This window comes from Scomber japonicus, chromosome 4 (assembly GCF_027409825.1).
Source record: "Scomber japonicus isolate fScoJap1 chromosome 4, fScoJap1.pri, whole genome shotgun sequence".
In the NCBI taxonomy this organism is placed as follows: domain Eukaryota; kingdom Metazoa; phylum Chordata; class Actinopteri; order Scombriformes; family Scombridae; genus Scomber; species Scomber japonicus.
This window is the reverse complement of record NC_070581.1, coordinates 17,628,355-17,641,546: the sequence shown is the minus strand read 5'-3', so window position 1 is coordinate 17,641,546 and position 13,192 is coordinate 17,628,355. Positions and strand designations below refer to the sequence as shown.

At 38.8% G+C, this 13,192-nt stretch overlaps 2 protein-coding genes across 2 annotated transcripts; both read right to left on the bottom strand.

Moving 5' to 3' along the window:
• Positions 1–4,253: 4,253 nt before the first annotated feature.
• Positions 4,254–8,913, bottom strand: ikzf4 (IKAROS family zinc finger 4). Its single transcript, XM_053317784.1, has 8 exons — positions 8,770–8,913; positions 7,319–7,373; positions 7,113–7,220; positions 6,695–6,997; positions 6,381–6,548; positions 5,475–5,627; positions 5,175–5,306; positions 4,254–5,074 (listed from the first exon to the last, which is right to left on the bottom strand). Exons 1-8 carry the CDS (start codon positions 8,911–8,913, stop codon positions 4,254–4,256), a joined length of 1,884 nt encoding a protein of 627 aa, XP_053173759.1.
• Positions 8,914–9,320: 407 nt separating this feature from the next.
• dnajc22 (DnaJ (Hsp40) homolog, subfamily C, member 22) lies at positions 9,321–11,831 on the bottom strand. The gene is made up of 4 exons (XM_053316928.1): positions 11,710–11,831; positions 10,396–11,005; positions 9,985–10,277; positions 9,321–9,850 (listed from the first exon to the last, which is right to left on the bottom strand). The coding sequence occupies exons 2-4, from the start codon at positions 10,943–10,945 to the stop codon at positions 9,674–9,676; spliced, it is 1,020 nt and encodes a 339-aa protein (XP_053172903.1). The 5' UTR covers positions 10,946–11,005; positions 11,710–11,831; the 3' UTR covers positions 9,321–9,673.
• Positions 11,832–13,192: the final 1,361 nt, after the last annotated feature.

The window sequence follows — 13,192 nt, the reverse complement described above, 5'->3', positions numbered from 1 at the left end:
CAAATCCTCAAATTAGCAGTAACCATTCAAATGCTCTATCTTGTGTGCATTGCATTGTTTCACAGCAGGCTGCTTTTATCCTATCAAAATGGTAAAGAAGACAGTTGAAATGTGAACAGTTTCTAAAGGCAGAGACAGCCAGTGAGAAAAACAGACAGTGCACCGGGTGGGGATGTCAGTGTGGTATTTCCACAAGCTGTTCATATGAAATGCTGCATGTGAAAGAAAATCATAAGTAGTGATATTTACACTGAGAAGTGGTGTTGAACTACAAATATAGAGTCAATGACTAGAGAACACCTTTATTTATACAATGAACTGTACTGACAGTTTTTGCTGTTTGCACAAATGATGTCTTTATTCACTGGTTAACTAGTTACAAAAAATAATAATAAAACTATGGGCTTGAGGCTGAGAGCCACAGACTAAGTAGAGAAAATGGAAAGTATTTAGAGAGAGATCATGGAATGTTTTTTTGTTTTTTTTACAAATTGAAAAATATAGAATAACTCTGTCTATCCTTTAAAAAACGCAGCTGTGACAAATGTCAGAATTGCAGGTAAAGGATTTGATAAAACACCAAAACAGCTGTCTACAGTCTTTATAAGAAGCATAAACAATAAACAATATCACCTCTGATACTTGACGCAGAGAAACTTTAATATATTCAAAACTTAAATTAATTCAAGTAAATTACGTCTTCAATACTGATTATTTAGTTTATAAACTGCACATACAGTAATTGTGGCACATGTTGTGATTGTTTGTAATCTTGTATGATGTTGTCCCTTGTAGGATTGACATTATTCATGTGCTTTTTGAATTGTATCAGGATTCTGTATGTAAGAGCAGCCCAAAGCTGATTTCCACTGCAGAAGACAAAAAAAACTAACCCAGATCTGAAATAAACACATCAAGGTTTTTCAAATACTACAAAAGGTCACATGAACAAGAAGCAAAGTTTCAGGTAAGCCCCTTTTGTACTCAAGAATTTACTTGTGTTCCTCTGAGGAAATACACTGCTTTTCTTTTGAAGCCTTAACATTTATAATGGAGGGCATACAAAGTTATGGTACTGTTTATTAAACATAATAAATAGTCATAGAGTTTACTGTGTTTTCTGTCACGCTAAATTAAAAAGTTCAAACAATTTTTCTAAAAATCACGAGAACTAAGGTATTGAAATGTCCCCCACCGGCTTTATCAGACCTTTGTTAGCCTACTGACAAATATCTGATCAACATTTTTAAACTTGAGATTAAACTCTGAAAATTATTTGAACATAGGGCTGAATGAGAGGGTTATTTATGGTTGGCTCTGGTTTTCTTGTTCCTCACGAGTCAAAAAATAAGAACACTTGCTTGTTTTCTTAGATACTAGAAAATACAGAAAGTAGGTCTTATAATCTACAATACATATTGATGGATTTCTCTGAGATTCATCAGTTGTTTGCCACTTAATTATATATGTATATGTGTGTGTATATGTATATTTGTGTGTGTGTGTGTGTGTGTGTGTGTGTGTGTGTGTACATATACATATTTACTGTATATACTAGACTACTACTATGCTATGTTACTATAATTTTGAATAAGTAATTTAATGATTAAGTAATTATCAAAACTTAAGGCTGCATGCTGAAGATCTGCTTGCCATATAAATTTGTAAATACAGCAGATATTTAAATTATACTTTTATGAATCTGGGGTACCTGTGGCACACACATAGATTATTATTGGTAAGCTAGAATGTTACAATTGTTGTTTCCTATGTCCAGCAAGTAGTTGAAGCTCAAAATTCCTGCACCTTTTGTTAAATCACATTAAATGACACTGACACTGCTCCAGTTATCATTATGATGGGTTTTACTTTCTAGTGGTTTACATATTTATATTTAATATCAACCTTCCTAAAATGTTGTAATTGTTAACTAAATATTCTATATACATTACAGGCAACTACTCAGATTATGATTGTCAATTCTGTATATGCTTAAGTCTAATATGGACTGATGGACATAGCAGTATAAATTATAAATCTAAGGAGCCAGTGTTTATTGAAACATTCTGCACTTTCTTCACAGTGAAAGTTAAAGGGAATAGTGTCTAAACAGTATATCTTCCCTGTGAAGCCTAAATGACATAGAATTTTAAAAGTTATTTTTGTGAAATAAATATAAGAATTTTTTTACTCTAATGCGCTTGTTTTCTGTACACAGTGAGAAACCCATCATGTAATTTCAGTGGCTAAAAAGCACAACATGCGGACGCCATCAGAGTGAAAACAAGGGAGAATCACTTTTACAATAAACTTAACTTTATTGACAGTAAAAAGTCTTGAGAATATCGAGGGGCACGCATTTGTAACTGCAATTACATCTCGGAAAAGCAACATGACTTTCTGAAATAATGAGGCAGTTGTACATCTTTAACTTTGAGGTAAAGTGTTTTGTCATGTTACGTCATTCACAAAATATCATATAACATTGAAAGTTCACACAAGGAGACAAAAACCTATGCCTCATTTTCACCTCTGGAAATTACTTCACATTTCAAAAAATAATTCACAATTCAGGTAAAAGCAGAAAATGACAAGCACACATGCTATAATCCATTCACACACACTTCTTTACTTATCAAACCAAGTGCATTTTTAGATTACTTTTTTTTTCTTAAACAGTTTCAAGTACATTTTTGCCTGCGATTAAAGGAAATCAAGTTAACTATGAAGCAGCAAACCCACAATAACAAGTAAGAATACTGAGTTTGGTCTCATTCATGTTCCCAAAATTAACATTATCAGATAACTCACCGTACTGTAGCAATAAGGTATTTGGGTGCTATAAAGAAGCAGGAGGTAACATTTCATGGACTTGAGGAATATGCTGGATAAGATTTGGAATATAGCTGATTAAATACACCAAGGCTGAAACAAACAACACTAAATAGATAATCACAAGTGATAACTTAACAGATCCCAACTGATTTATCAATTAATTTTTAAATAATGAATTCGATATTAATTCAATTCTATCATGTAAATTGTCCAAAAAAATCTCATCCTCAATCGCTGAGTTTAAAACCACAAAAGAATGATTTTAGTTGAAATGATATTTAATTCTCAGTCACACATTGCAGCAAACTTGAGTGTAGTAACCAGTGCAACACTGTGGGGTTCTGTGGAAGGCCGGCTCCATTAAAAATACACTGGCGTTGTAAATTAGATCATCAATTATTGTGAGTATTATGCAATTTATCAGTGCAGTAGAACAATCACAGAAAAAAGTAATAGTAAAGCCATCAAGTGCTTCAGCAAAGATGTTCATATATAAGCAGGGACCCTAAAAGTGCAATCATGTATAGGTGTAGCACCCTGGGCCATTTCAGTCAGGATCTTACTGTACACCACGTGGCTCATGGTCTGATCTGCACCAGTATACTAAGGCTCACTTTAAAATCCAAAAAAGTTATTTTAACATCTGAGCCCTGAATGCCCATTTCACCCTCAGGTGAATGTTTTCAAGTTCATTTCCTTCATCATTTCACTTTGTCTGACAGTCTTCTCGCTGTGCAGCTGCAAATATTCTCACTTCACCTCACGCACTGTCGGACCATGCTGTAAACAATATGTATTCCTACAGCAGTAACGCTGCTGTAGGAGTTAAGGCAATCCATTTCTGTGCTTCGTCTGTGACAAAAGCTCCTCCTAAACCCAGAGGCACAAAGCTCTCAGTGCATATTAAGCTTACCTGACACACTACACAAAATACCCTCCTCAACTACAAAAACAAAGCTCTTAGTGCATACTGAGCATACCAAATATAATTCTTAAAATGTACATGCCATGATTTTCTTAACTGCCTGTGCACATGACCTCTCAAAAATGCTAACTAAATCACTTAGGAAAAGATGGCTAGTCAAGATTTTTGAGCACCAGTTCCCCTCCAGTTTTTTTTAGTTAAGAGGAAATCCCCCAAGAAGGCACTTTTGAAGCAAAACCCCTAGTTTTGCCAGATGATTTGAAATGGGAGTGCAATCAATAATAGAATATAATTTGCCTCCGCTAAACTTTAAATGCTGCGTTGAAAAGATTCTTCAATTGCGCCTGCTTTAATTTAAGAAATATTCTCACAATAAAAACAACAAATCTTTTAACTTACACTAAGGATTTAAAGCAACTGATCTGGTGCAGAACAAACGTGAGCCCACAATTTTACAGTCACCTGTCCTCATCTGACCTCTATTCCCCTCTCCTCAGCCCACCAGGTGCTCTCCTCGGCTGATGTGAGAGGAGAACTCATAGCGGTCCTGGCTGCGGTGGCCACAGATGTTGCACTCGAAGGGTTGGCGGAAGCCGTGACAACCCATGTGGATGGTGAACATGACATGGTCCAGGAAGAGGATGCGGCAGTGCCGGCAGTGGAAGGAGCGCACAGACCGGCCGGCCCTGTCCAACACCTGTACTGTCTCCTTGGAAGAAAGCGGGGAGCCAGGGCGCTTCTTTAATATGGTGGGGGGCACAGGACATGCTCTCTCCCATTCTGGGTCTAAGTCTTTGGCCTGGCTGGGGCTGGAAGTGGGATGACTGCGGGGCAGTGCTAGGGTTTGGTAGTGGAGGTGGTGGTTGTTGGAGGTACTTGTCGGGGCTGTAGCCCTTGTGCTCTGCTCTTCTGCTGTGCTCTCTGTGTCTGTAGAGTCGGGACAGCCGTTGGGTGAGGTGGTGTGGCTATTGGCTGAGGGTTGGTCATCACGGCCTTCACCTTCCTCCCGGCCAGCCAGGCCAAGAGACATGGCTGCCAGCCCACCTCCACCATGGGCTCGGGAGCCCTGAGGAGTCATGTTGCTGTTGATGGAGCCCATAACCGTGCGAAGCTCCGACAGGAAGGCAGGATGGAGCTGAGACAGTGCAGGCTGCTCATGGTTCTCCCCTTTACCCCTGGCACCTTGGAGATGTGTAGCCCCCAACCTAGCAGAGTCTCCAGCAGGCTGAGAGCTCATGAGGTCCCCCTCCTTCTCAGAGCCAGAGGACAATTCATAAGGTGCTTCAGGAAGGTCAAGATGCATTTGTTTTTCGGCTATAAAAAAAACAAATTGAAAATAATGAAAGAATGAAAAAATAAATGTGTGAGTGTTGTAAATTCAATTTTGCCCTCTCACTAAATATAAATAACTCACCCAAAAACTTCTGTGGTGTTGACCTCTTGCGTTTGGTGATGCTAATAGCCAGTCTATCCACAAACTGGATTTTTTCATTGGATGGCTGGAGCCCAGGTTTAGTCATTGTCTCAATACTTACTGACTCTTCACCTGCAAACAAAAAGCCTATGTTAAACATCAATATACTGACAAACTAACTATGTGTGTAATTATGTTAAGATAGCTTAATTCAATATATTTACATTTACATTCATGCAAGAACTTACAGGGTCATTGTATGTAAAAGTTAGTGTGTTAAACTATTGTGTGATGTGTTACCCTGTGCTGTCTGTGAGTTGATTGCTGTCTGGTGGTCCAGACTCTTCAGATAACTATGGCAGCGCTCCAGATGTTCCTCCAGCGTGCTCTGTTGTTTGTAGCTGCGGCTACAGTAGCTGCACTTGAAAGGTTTTCCCACCGTTGGCGAAGAAACTGCAATAAAAAAAAAAAAAAATTGAGTACTTCTTCTGCAACAGAAAAGACAAGGCCAAAATTTCACTCTAGATGATGTGTGCTCAAATCGTATGTAAAACAAATAGTATGTAAATTAGTATAATGGTGCTGTTTATTTATATATTTATGTAGGGGGTTTTTTCTATAAAAAATAACCTATTTTTGGCTAGTCTTGACAGAGTGGATTTCCATTCCTGAAATCGTTCTCTGTTGCTTGCCAATGACGACAAAAAAACGCCTATCTCTACACCGCAACGTTCCGTCTCAGTTAACCATCGGAAGCACTGACGTCAATTCGCTGAAATCCAGTTTACAAGAATGTTTTCTTTGAAATGAGCTCTTGAGACCCGTGGAGATCCACAAGACCAAATAGAACTGTATGTAACCACCTTGAATGTGTGTTAACAAATTCAAAACAGTGACAGGATTTCCTGTTTTCATGAAATTTCATGAAATGTAAATGTCATTGGTCACGTGTTTTACAGCACATTCTCAAAAGAATACCTATTTCCTCTGAGGTTTACAGAAGAGGGAAATGGACCATTCTAATGAATCCTTACTGCTACCACTTACCATTGTTTCCTACACCATAACTCATCACAGTAAGGAATGATAATTTGATTGAATAACTGCATCAGTCAAATTAAAAAAGTAAATATGCGCATTTATGAAAAAACTTTTTAGGGAATTTGTTTCATGTGTTAAGTTCTCTCTCAAAGCTCACTCATTTACCTGCATGTGTGCGTAGATGTCCAGCCAGGGCATCTCTCCGGCGGCAAGCGTAGTTACAGATGGGACATTTGAAAGGCTTCTCTCCCGAATGCAACTTGATGTGGCGTAACAAGTTCCCCTTCTGGGTGAAGGAAGCTCCACACTGGTTACACTGGAATGGCCTCTCACCTAAGAACACAAGAAGGCTTTCAGAGGTGATCAGTTTAAATGATTACCTTCATTTGTTGTAGGTTTTATTTACATTCATGATTATAATACATTTTATCCATAAAATGTATTTGTAATCTTTGTCATGAGTAATTATTTGTTTTCACCTGTGTGGCTACGCTTATGCACCATCAGCACGTTTGGTCCGATGCAGATCATTCCGCACACCTCACACTGCAGTTTCCCACTGGGCAGCCTGATAGGTCCTGGTGAAGCGGCATTCGGACTGGCCATCTCATTGTAAATATTTGCTCTGTCTCTACCAGTCCCAGTGTACTCTGTGCTCCCTTCTTCCATGGAGTCCCGTCTGTCATCCCTCTTGCTATTGTCTCTTATAGCTTCTGTGTTCTCTGGCTGTGGTGCCAATGGTGACTCATCATCACTGCACAGCTCAACCTTGATGGAGTTTGCTGTCGAGAGAGGATGAGGGAAAAACACTTTTATTCCCTTAAATACTTTTAATTATGAAGCCTATACAGATAATGAGGTCACAGTGCAACAAACAACAAAAGAATCACAACTGACCACTAAGGGAGCGGTGTGGTGAGGACTGCTGACTGTTTGGAGATCTCGCTGAAGGACCCTGCAACCCGCCATAAAAATCTTGTTCCATTGATGACTCTCCTCCATTACCTGAAACACAAATATGCCCGTGTTATTAAAGTAAATATTAATATCTGGTGACTGTACACACAAAAGAATGGTAGTTTTCCCTTTGTTTATAAACTTGCCTGGTGCATATGAGCGTCCATTGCAGTCATCAGCATTCATTCTCTCACCAGATGCCTGAAGAAAAGTGATTAAAAAATATTATTTTTTTTCCATTCCTTACTACTATTTTTGAGAGACACAATTTTACAAATAGTAGTCAAATGAAAATTGCATATAAAATGTGGATACTAACTATATAAAAACAACTATAGCTGTCTTTTGGTACAAGAATAAGGCTAGGAAACAGTTAGCTTTACGCCTTCAGTTCCACGTGTCTAATAATAAGTTCACTGTTACAAACTAATCGAGTAAACTTGGGTTCTGCTGTGCTATTTCTGTATCACCCAGATTCTTCTGCACTGTGGCCAGCAAATGAATATGAGAGCCTCCACATTTATACTATAAAGCTTATGGCCAAGAGTGTTGAAGGAGGAGTTAAAATTACAGAGGGTGGACGAATTAGCAGGAACACCTACAATGTAAAGCGATCCTGTACAGCACCAGCACCACAAACTACACTCTCGATTAGAAGCTTTGACTTAACACTTCAACAAAAATCTATATGAAGGTAAGATAAGATCTTTACATACATATACATATACACACAAGTAATATATATATACACTATATACTATGTAGCAATATAAATGCTGTGTATATATTAGTATGTGCAGATTTTTAAAAGTCAAATTATGTTTTTGTATACACACACACACACACACACACATATATGTATATTTGTGCTGTATAATATTTTATGGACTTACAATGTGTTAATTATGTATAACCAGAGGTTAAGGTGGTGCTCTGTTTATTTGTATTGAAAACCAACAAGAGACATAAGAGCCAAATGTAAAAAGGCTGCACCTTTTGCTCAAATGGATGACAACAGTGGACAGGGGAGACTGTGGAGCGGGCTGGGAGGAAGGGGGTGGGGGGCGGAGACAACACATCGCAGGGAAAATTAATATCCTGGCATTGGCAGCGCATGGAGAGCAACAGGCGCTGATGCAGACGCGCCAGTCACACTGGGGCACGGCGATTAAAAAAGGGACGCGCACCAGCGCCGACCCTTGTCTGACAATCCTGTCTGTGCAGTAAAACGTATTGTCAAATAACTATCACACCTGTCCTCCACATATGTATGAGCTCTACTTGTTGTAGCTGCTCGGTGGATTTGGTCCGTTATGACACCAATCAACTCATGGACGGTCGAGACAGCGGCGAGACGCAATTTGTTGCAGGAGTTGCGACCAAATTGTCCGCATGAACACAGCTGTCATCCAACATCGAGCACGTCAAACTGGCCTGGGCTATACAGTGTTTCTCATGAACCGTTGCTATGGCACCCGACCACACGACAAATGGCATTTACCCCTCCAACTACTCAAAAACATGCCGTACTTTCGAATGAAAACCGATGGATGATCTTACCGAGCGCCGCCGTGAAGTCCACAAGCCTCCTCCTTACCTGGCGACCGATCGGTGTTTTCCGATTTAATTGTCTGGATCGCTGTTTGTTTTCCCAGGCGACGACAGCATCTCCGGGATTTTTTTTTTTTTTTTTTTTTTTTTTTTTTTTTACCTGGGAATCCCAAAGAACTTCCGGGCCCATGCTGGGCTACAGACCTAATAATTGTACAACAGAGCTCTTGATTCAGTGATTGTCGAATGCATCGATGCATGTCAGCTGGATGTAATGGAAATGATGCCATGGGAAAAAGCCATAGGCAGAAGACAGGGCTGCAGTGCATGATTATCTAAAGTAAGACATTATTTACAGCACATGAACAGAAAAGCTGCTAGATTTTGTGAAATGATTCTTTGAATGCTCATATGCTGTTTATGATCAAGGCCTCTCCCGGAAATGCCCATTGAGAGTGGCGCAGGCGGGTTATTTTATTATTTCTTGTCTTTTCGTGTCTGTGTATTCCAGTTTATATAGCCTACCTTCATGACATTATTTGAGAACACATTTTAGCATCCCCTCCTCTTGAAATTAATAAATACGTTATATGACAGTTGTGATTGAGTATTTAATATCAAACAAGCACACGAGAAAACAACAAAAATGTTTGTGGTGAAATAGTTTATGGTGACAGTACACATTTAATACCACAAGGGGGCAGCAAAGTGCTGTTTTTATCCTGTGAGACTCCAACTCTGCCAAGTAACCAATCAGACAGCTGTGAAATGCTGTTTGTCAAGTGGAAGTAACAGGTGATGATGCCATCACAATGCAAGGCCCTGCATCCTCTCTATTCACCTCTCATGAACAACAGAAGATAATGACTGAAAAACACTGCAATCAAGAGAGTCTCATTCCTGTGCCCTGTGCAACTTTTCATGCCAGTCATGAAGACAATGAAGGGCAACTATTTGTATCGAAGGGGCCTGTGCCGCTGGAGAAGGACTTCATAAGCCTCATGGATCTTGACAAACATTGCTTCAGCGTCCTTGCTGGGGTTGTGGTCTGGATGCCATGTTTTTGCCAGCTCCCTGTAGCTTCGAGTTATCTCTTCAAGCGAAGCCTCTGCTTTCAACGACAGTACCTGCAATATAAAAAAGTCCAATTTGGAAACTGTGATTATTATGCGATTGTAATTTTCTAAACTAAAAATGTACATAATTGAACATAACATTGAACTATAACTATCTTATCAATTGTAGCATGCCCAGAGCTCACCTGCAGTGCCTCTTTTTCCCTCACAGTGTACTCCTTGAGCAGTATTTCCAGCATTTTCCTCCAAGCTTCCTCATAGTACCCCCCTCCAGTCAGGGCACACAAGATACGATATGGCATCAAAAGAATGTACTCAAACACATTTCTGAGCCAAGGCAGAAACCAGAAAATATCCAGTAGTGCTGCCACACAATCAGACAGGTAGTACAGTGTGGCTGTAGTGTTATGGAAAATACAGTAACCCAGCGGAGCAGAGAAGGCCAGCCAAGCAAGGCCCAGCCTGTAAAGCCGTGGGACTGGACAAAAGGCAGAGATTTTTTAAATGTTATTTTAGTACATAGAATGATTTAAAGTTGAGCAATATGTCATAAATGTGTTTCAGGTGATTGAGTCATATTTGTGAGACTGTCTTACCTAATTGCTGTGTGTTCTCAGGTGACCGTGAGGGTTTGAACCTGCGGTTCTGTGCGGCCGTGACACTGGCAGCCAGGCTGATGGGGAGAGGTGATAAAGTGCTGCCATAGAATATTGGGGAAGTTATGAGACAAGCAGTCAAAGTTTTTTGGAGATCAGAGGTCTGCTGGCCCACACTGGACACCAGATGCACCCCTGCGCCCACACATAGCGGCAGAACAATCAAATAGAAGAAACTGAGGGTGTTCAGTCCTATCAGAGCCACAGTGCCAAAGTAGATCCCAACACACACCTGTCCAGCAAACCTGACAGGACCCACAGGTGGAGGGATTGTGACATGGGATCTTTTTCTTTCTTTGTCTGCATCTCGATTGGCCTCACTAACATATGCAGGAATACGTATAACCTCTCTGACCCAGCCAAGCCCAAATCCTCCCAGGGTTAGCATCCATAACAGGGCATGACTGTCTCTCCCTAAATATAAATGGTGAAGGCCCAGAGGTCCGCCAGCTGCCCACAGGGCATAGGCTACCGTGATGCTTTTTCCCATCCTGTGGCCTCTGTTGCTCAGTCCCTGCACAGGTGAGTATTAAACATCCTTGATGTGCACCTGGAATGACATGACACAACATTTTAGTCTTATCTTCATGTCTGAAATGTGCACATTTGTTAGTCCTTTAGAAAACTACTGGGTCGATCTAGCGGTCAGAGTTTTATTCTGTCAGAATTTTAACATATATGGTTTATTATGTGTTTTATTGTTTAATTTATGCATTTTGTGCTTTGATTTTCAATGAGGGAAATCTGTTTTTTGCATGTCTATTTTCAAATGATTTATTATGGTATACTGACTGCTGTAAGCCACTAAATCTATTTCACTTGAGGCTTTTAATCACATCAAAAAGCAAATATTTTGATCACATCTGCTCAAATCACTCTCTAAATATTTGACCTCAGTTTTAAGTCTGCATTTTACCCCGTGTTTCCGGGACGTCCTGTAAAAATTTTTTTTTTTAATCTCTGCTATCTACTTCCCCGATTAAATAAAATCATTATGTAATAGGGATTTAGCATAGTTCATGATGGGAATAGTCATGTCAACATTTCTAGTCATTACAAAACATAAAATGCTATAGTTGTCCATGTCCACTGAAATACAAAAAGTCAGAATTTTACATGTTAGGCACCAACTTATCTCTGTAGCCAATCCTCAGTTGATCTAAAGGTTGTATCAGGCTCAGTGTTCAACTAATTTACGGTAAAAAACCATCTATGATCTCTTTAGTTTTGTCTAATTAAGACTAAGTTACTTACTGGCCGATATGTTCAAGTCCTTGTCCCGATAAATCCTTTCCAGTACTTTGCCGCTGTTAAAGTTGTTTCATGTTGTTGCAACAGTTGGACTTTAGATCTTGACATAAAACTAGCACCGTGGCCTTAACACATGATGCATTAACATTTAGGCCCCTTGATCATCTGAACTGATAAGTGAGGTAAAGGTCTAAAGAGGACATTGGTGAGAGATATACTGTAAGATGACCCATTCTGAGCCATGATTCAAGCATTGCCAACCTGCTCTGTTAATGTTCAATTGAGTGTATGTATTGCAAACACAGAACTATACAACCCTTGCATAAAAACTTTTTATTATACTCTCATCTGCAACAATGGCAAAGAAAAATATCTGTAAGTTATGAGAAATATTGCTGGAGAAGGTATTCAGGTTCTTTACTTAAGGTTAGTGAAAGTTTCAACAGCCCAGTTTAAGAATTTATTTTACAGGTATAAGACTTGCATTTCAGATTTTACCTAACAATAGGCTACATAAGTATTATCAGTGAAATGTACCTATCATTATTATTATCATTATTATCATTATTATTATTATTATTATTATTATTATTATTATTATTATTATTATTATTATTGTCAGTGCTAGTTTTTGTACATTAGTGTATTGTGTAAGGACTTAACAGCATTGTATCTGGTCATGGAGCTCATCTTAAATATGGTGTGTGATGTTGTGTGCTCTGTCTTACTGTGTAACACTATATCATGTTTTATTTACTCAGTATATGTTTAAAAGTTATGATAATACCTGTCAAATAAATGTTGTGGAGTAAAAAAGTACAACCATTTTCTCAATCATTGTCTCCTAATTGTAGAGAAGTACTATAAAGTGGCAAAATGGAGATAAAGTTAAGTAGATATAGCACACACAACCTACAATGCAAAATTTGAAAACATCTGTGCTTAAGCTGAAAACATTAATAAAATATAGTTGAAATTACTTTGAGAGCTAATCTTTTAAGCATGTACAATTTCACCAACAGATGTCACTAGATACATTATGTTCATTATGCATTAGTCAGCATTCAACATGGATCCATGTGCACATCCTCAAGTAGCGTTTCTAAGGATACATTTACATATGTTTAAGACGGTCCTAAAACAATAGTCAGGTGTGCAAATGAACACTGACACATGTTTTTTTTTGTTTTTTTTCATTTGGCTGTAATCACTCCTGTTCATACTGACCATTAGCAGATCCCTTTATGATGCACTTTCAATGTAGGCTTGAATGATGGGGGACACAACCCACAGTCCTCCATCTGTAAGTTTATTTGAATCTGATATGAAGCTTTAGCCATTCAAATTAGTCAAATCAATATCTTTCTAAATTAATGTATTTTTAATGCTAGATTCTCTGTTTTAGTCCACTGCAGTTTAACAGGAAAACACTAGGGATGTTTGAAAACTACATAAGTTTGTAAATGTGGAAAATATCAATTTTATT

Bases quoted from the DNA above. Each gene is read 5' to 3' on its own strand.
- dnajc22 (XM_053316928.1), bottom strand. From the start codon at position 10,945: ATGGGAAAAAGCATCACGGTAGCCTATGCCCTGTGGGCAGCTGGCGGA. The intron at 10,278-10,395 runs GTAAGACAGTCT...CCTTTTGTCCAG, and splicing joins TGAGAACACACAGCAATTAG to TCCCACGGCTTTACAGGCTG. The intron at 9,851-9,984 runs GTGAGCTCTGGG...TTTATATTGCAG, and splicing joins GGGAAAAAGAGGCACTGCAG to GTACTGTCGTTGAAAGCAGA.
- ikzf4 (XM_053317784.1), bottom strand. From the start codon at position 8,913: ATGGGCCCGGAAGTTCTTTGGGATTCCCAGGTAAAAAAAAAAAAAAAA. The intron at 7,374-8,769 runs GTAAGGAGGAGG...ACTTTTCTTCAG, and splicing joins AAACACCGATCGGTCGCCAG to GCATCTGGTGAGAGAATGAA. The intron at 6,998-7,112 runs GTCAGTTGTGAT...CTCTCTCGACAG, and splicing joins ACCACACCGCTCCCTTAGTG to CAAACTCCATCAAGGTTGAG.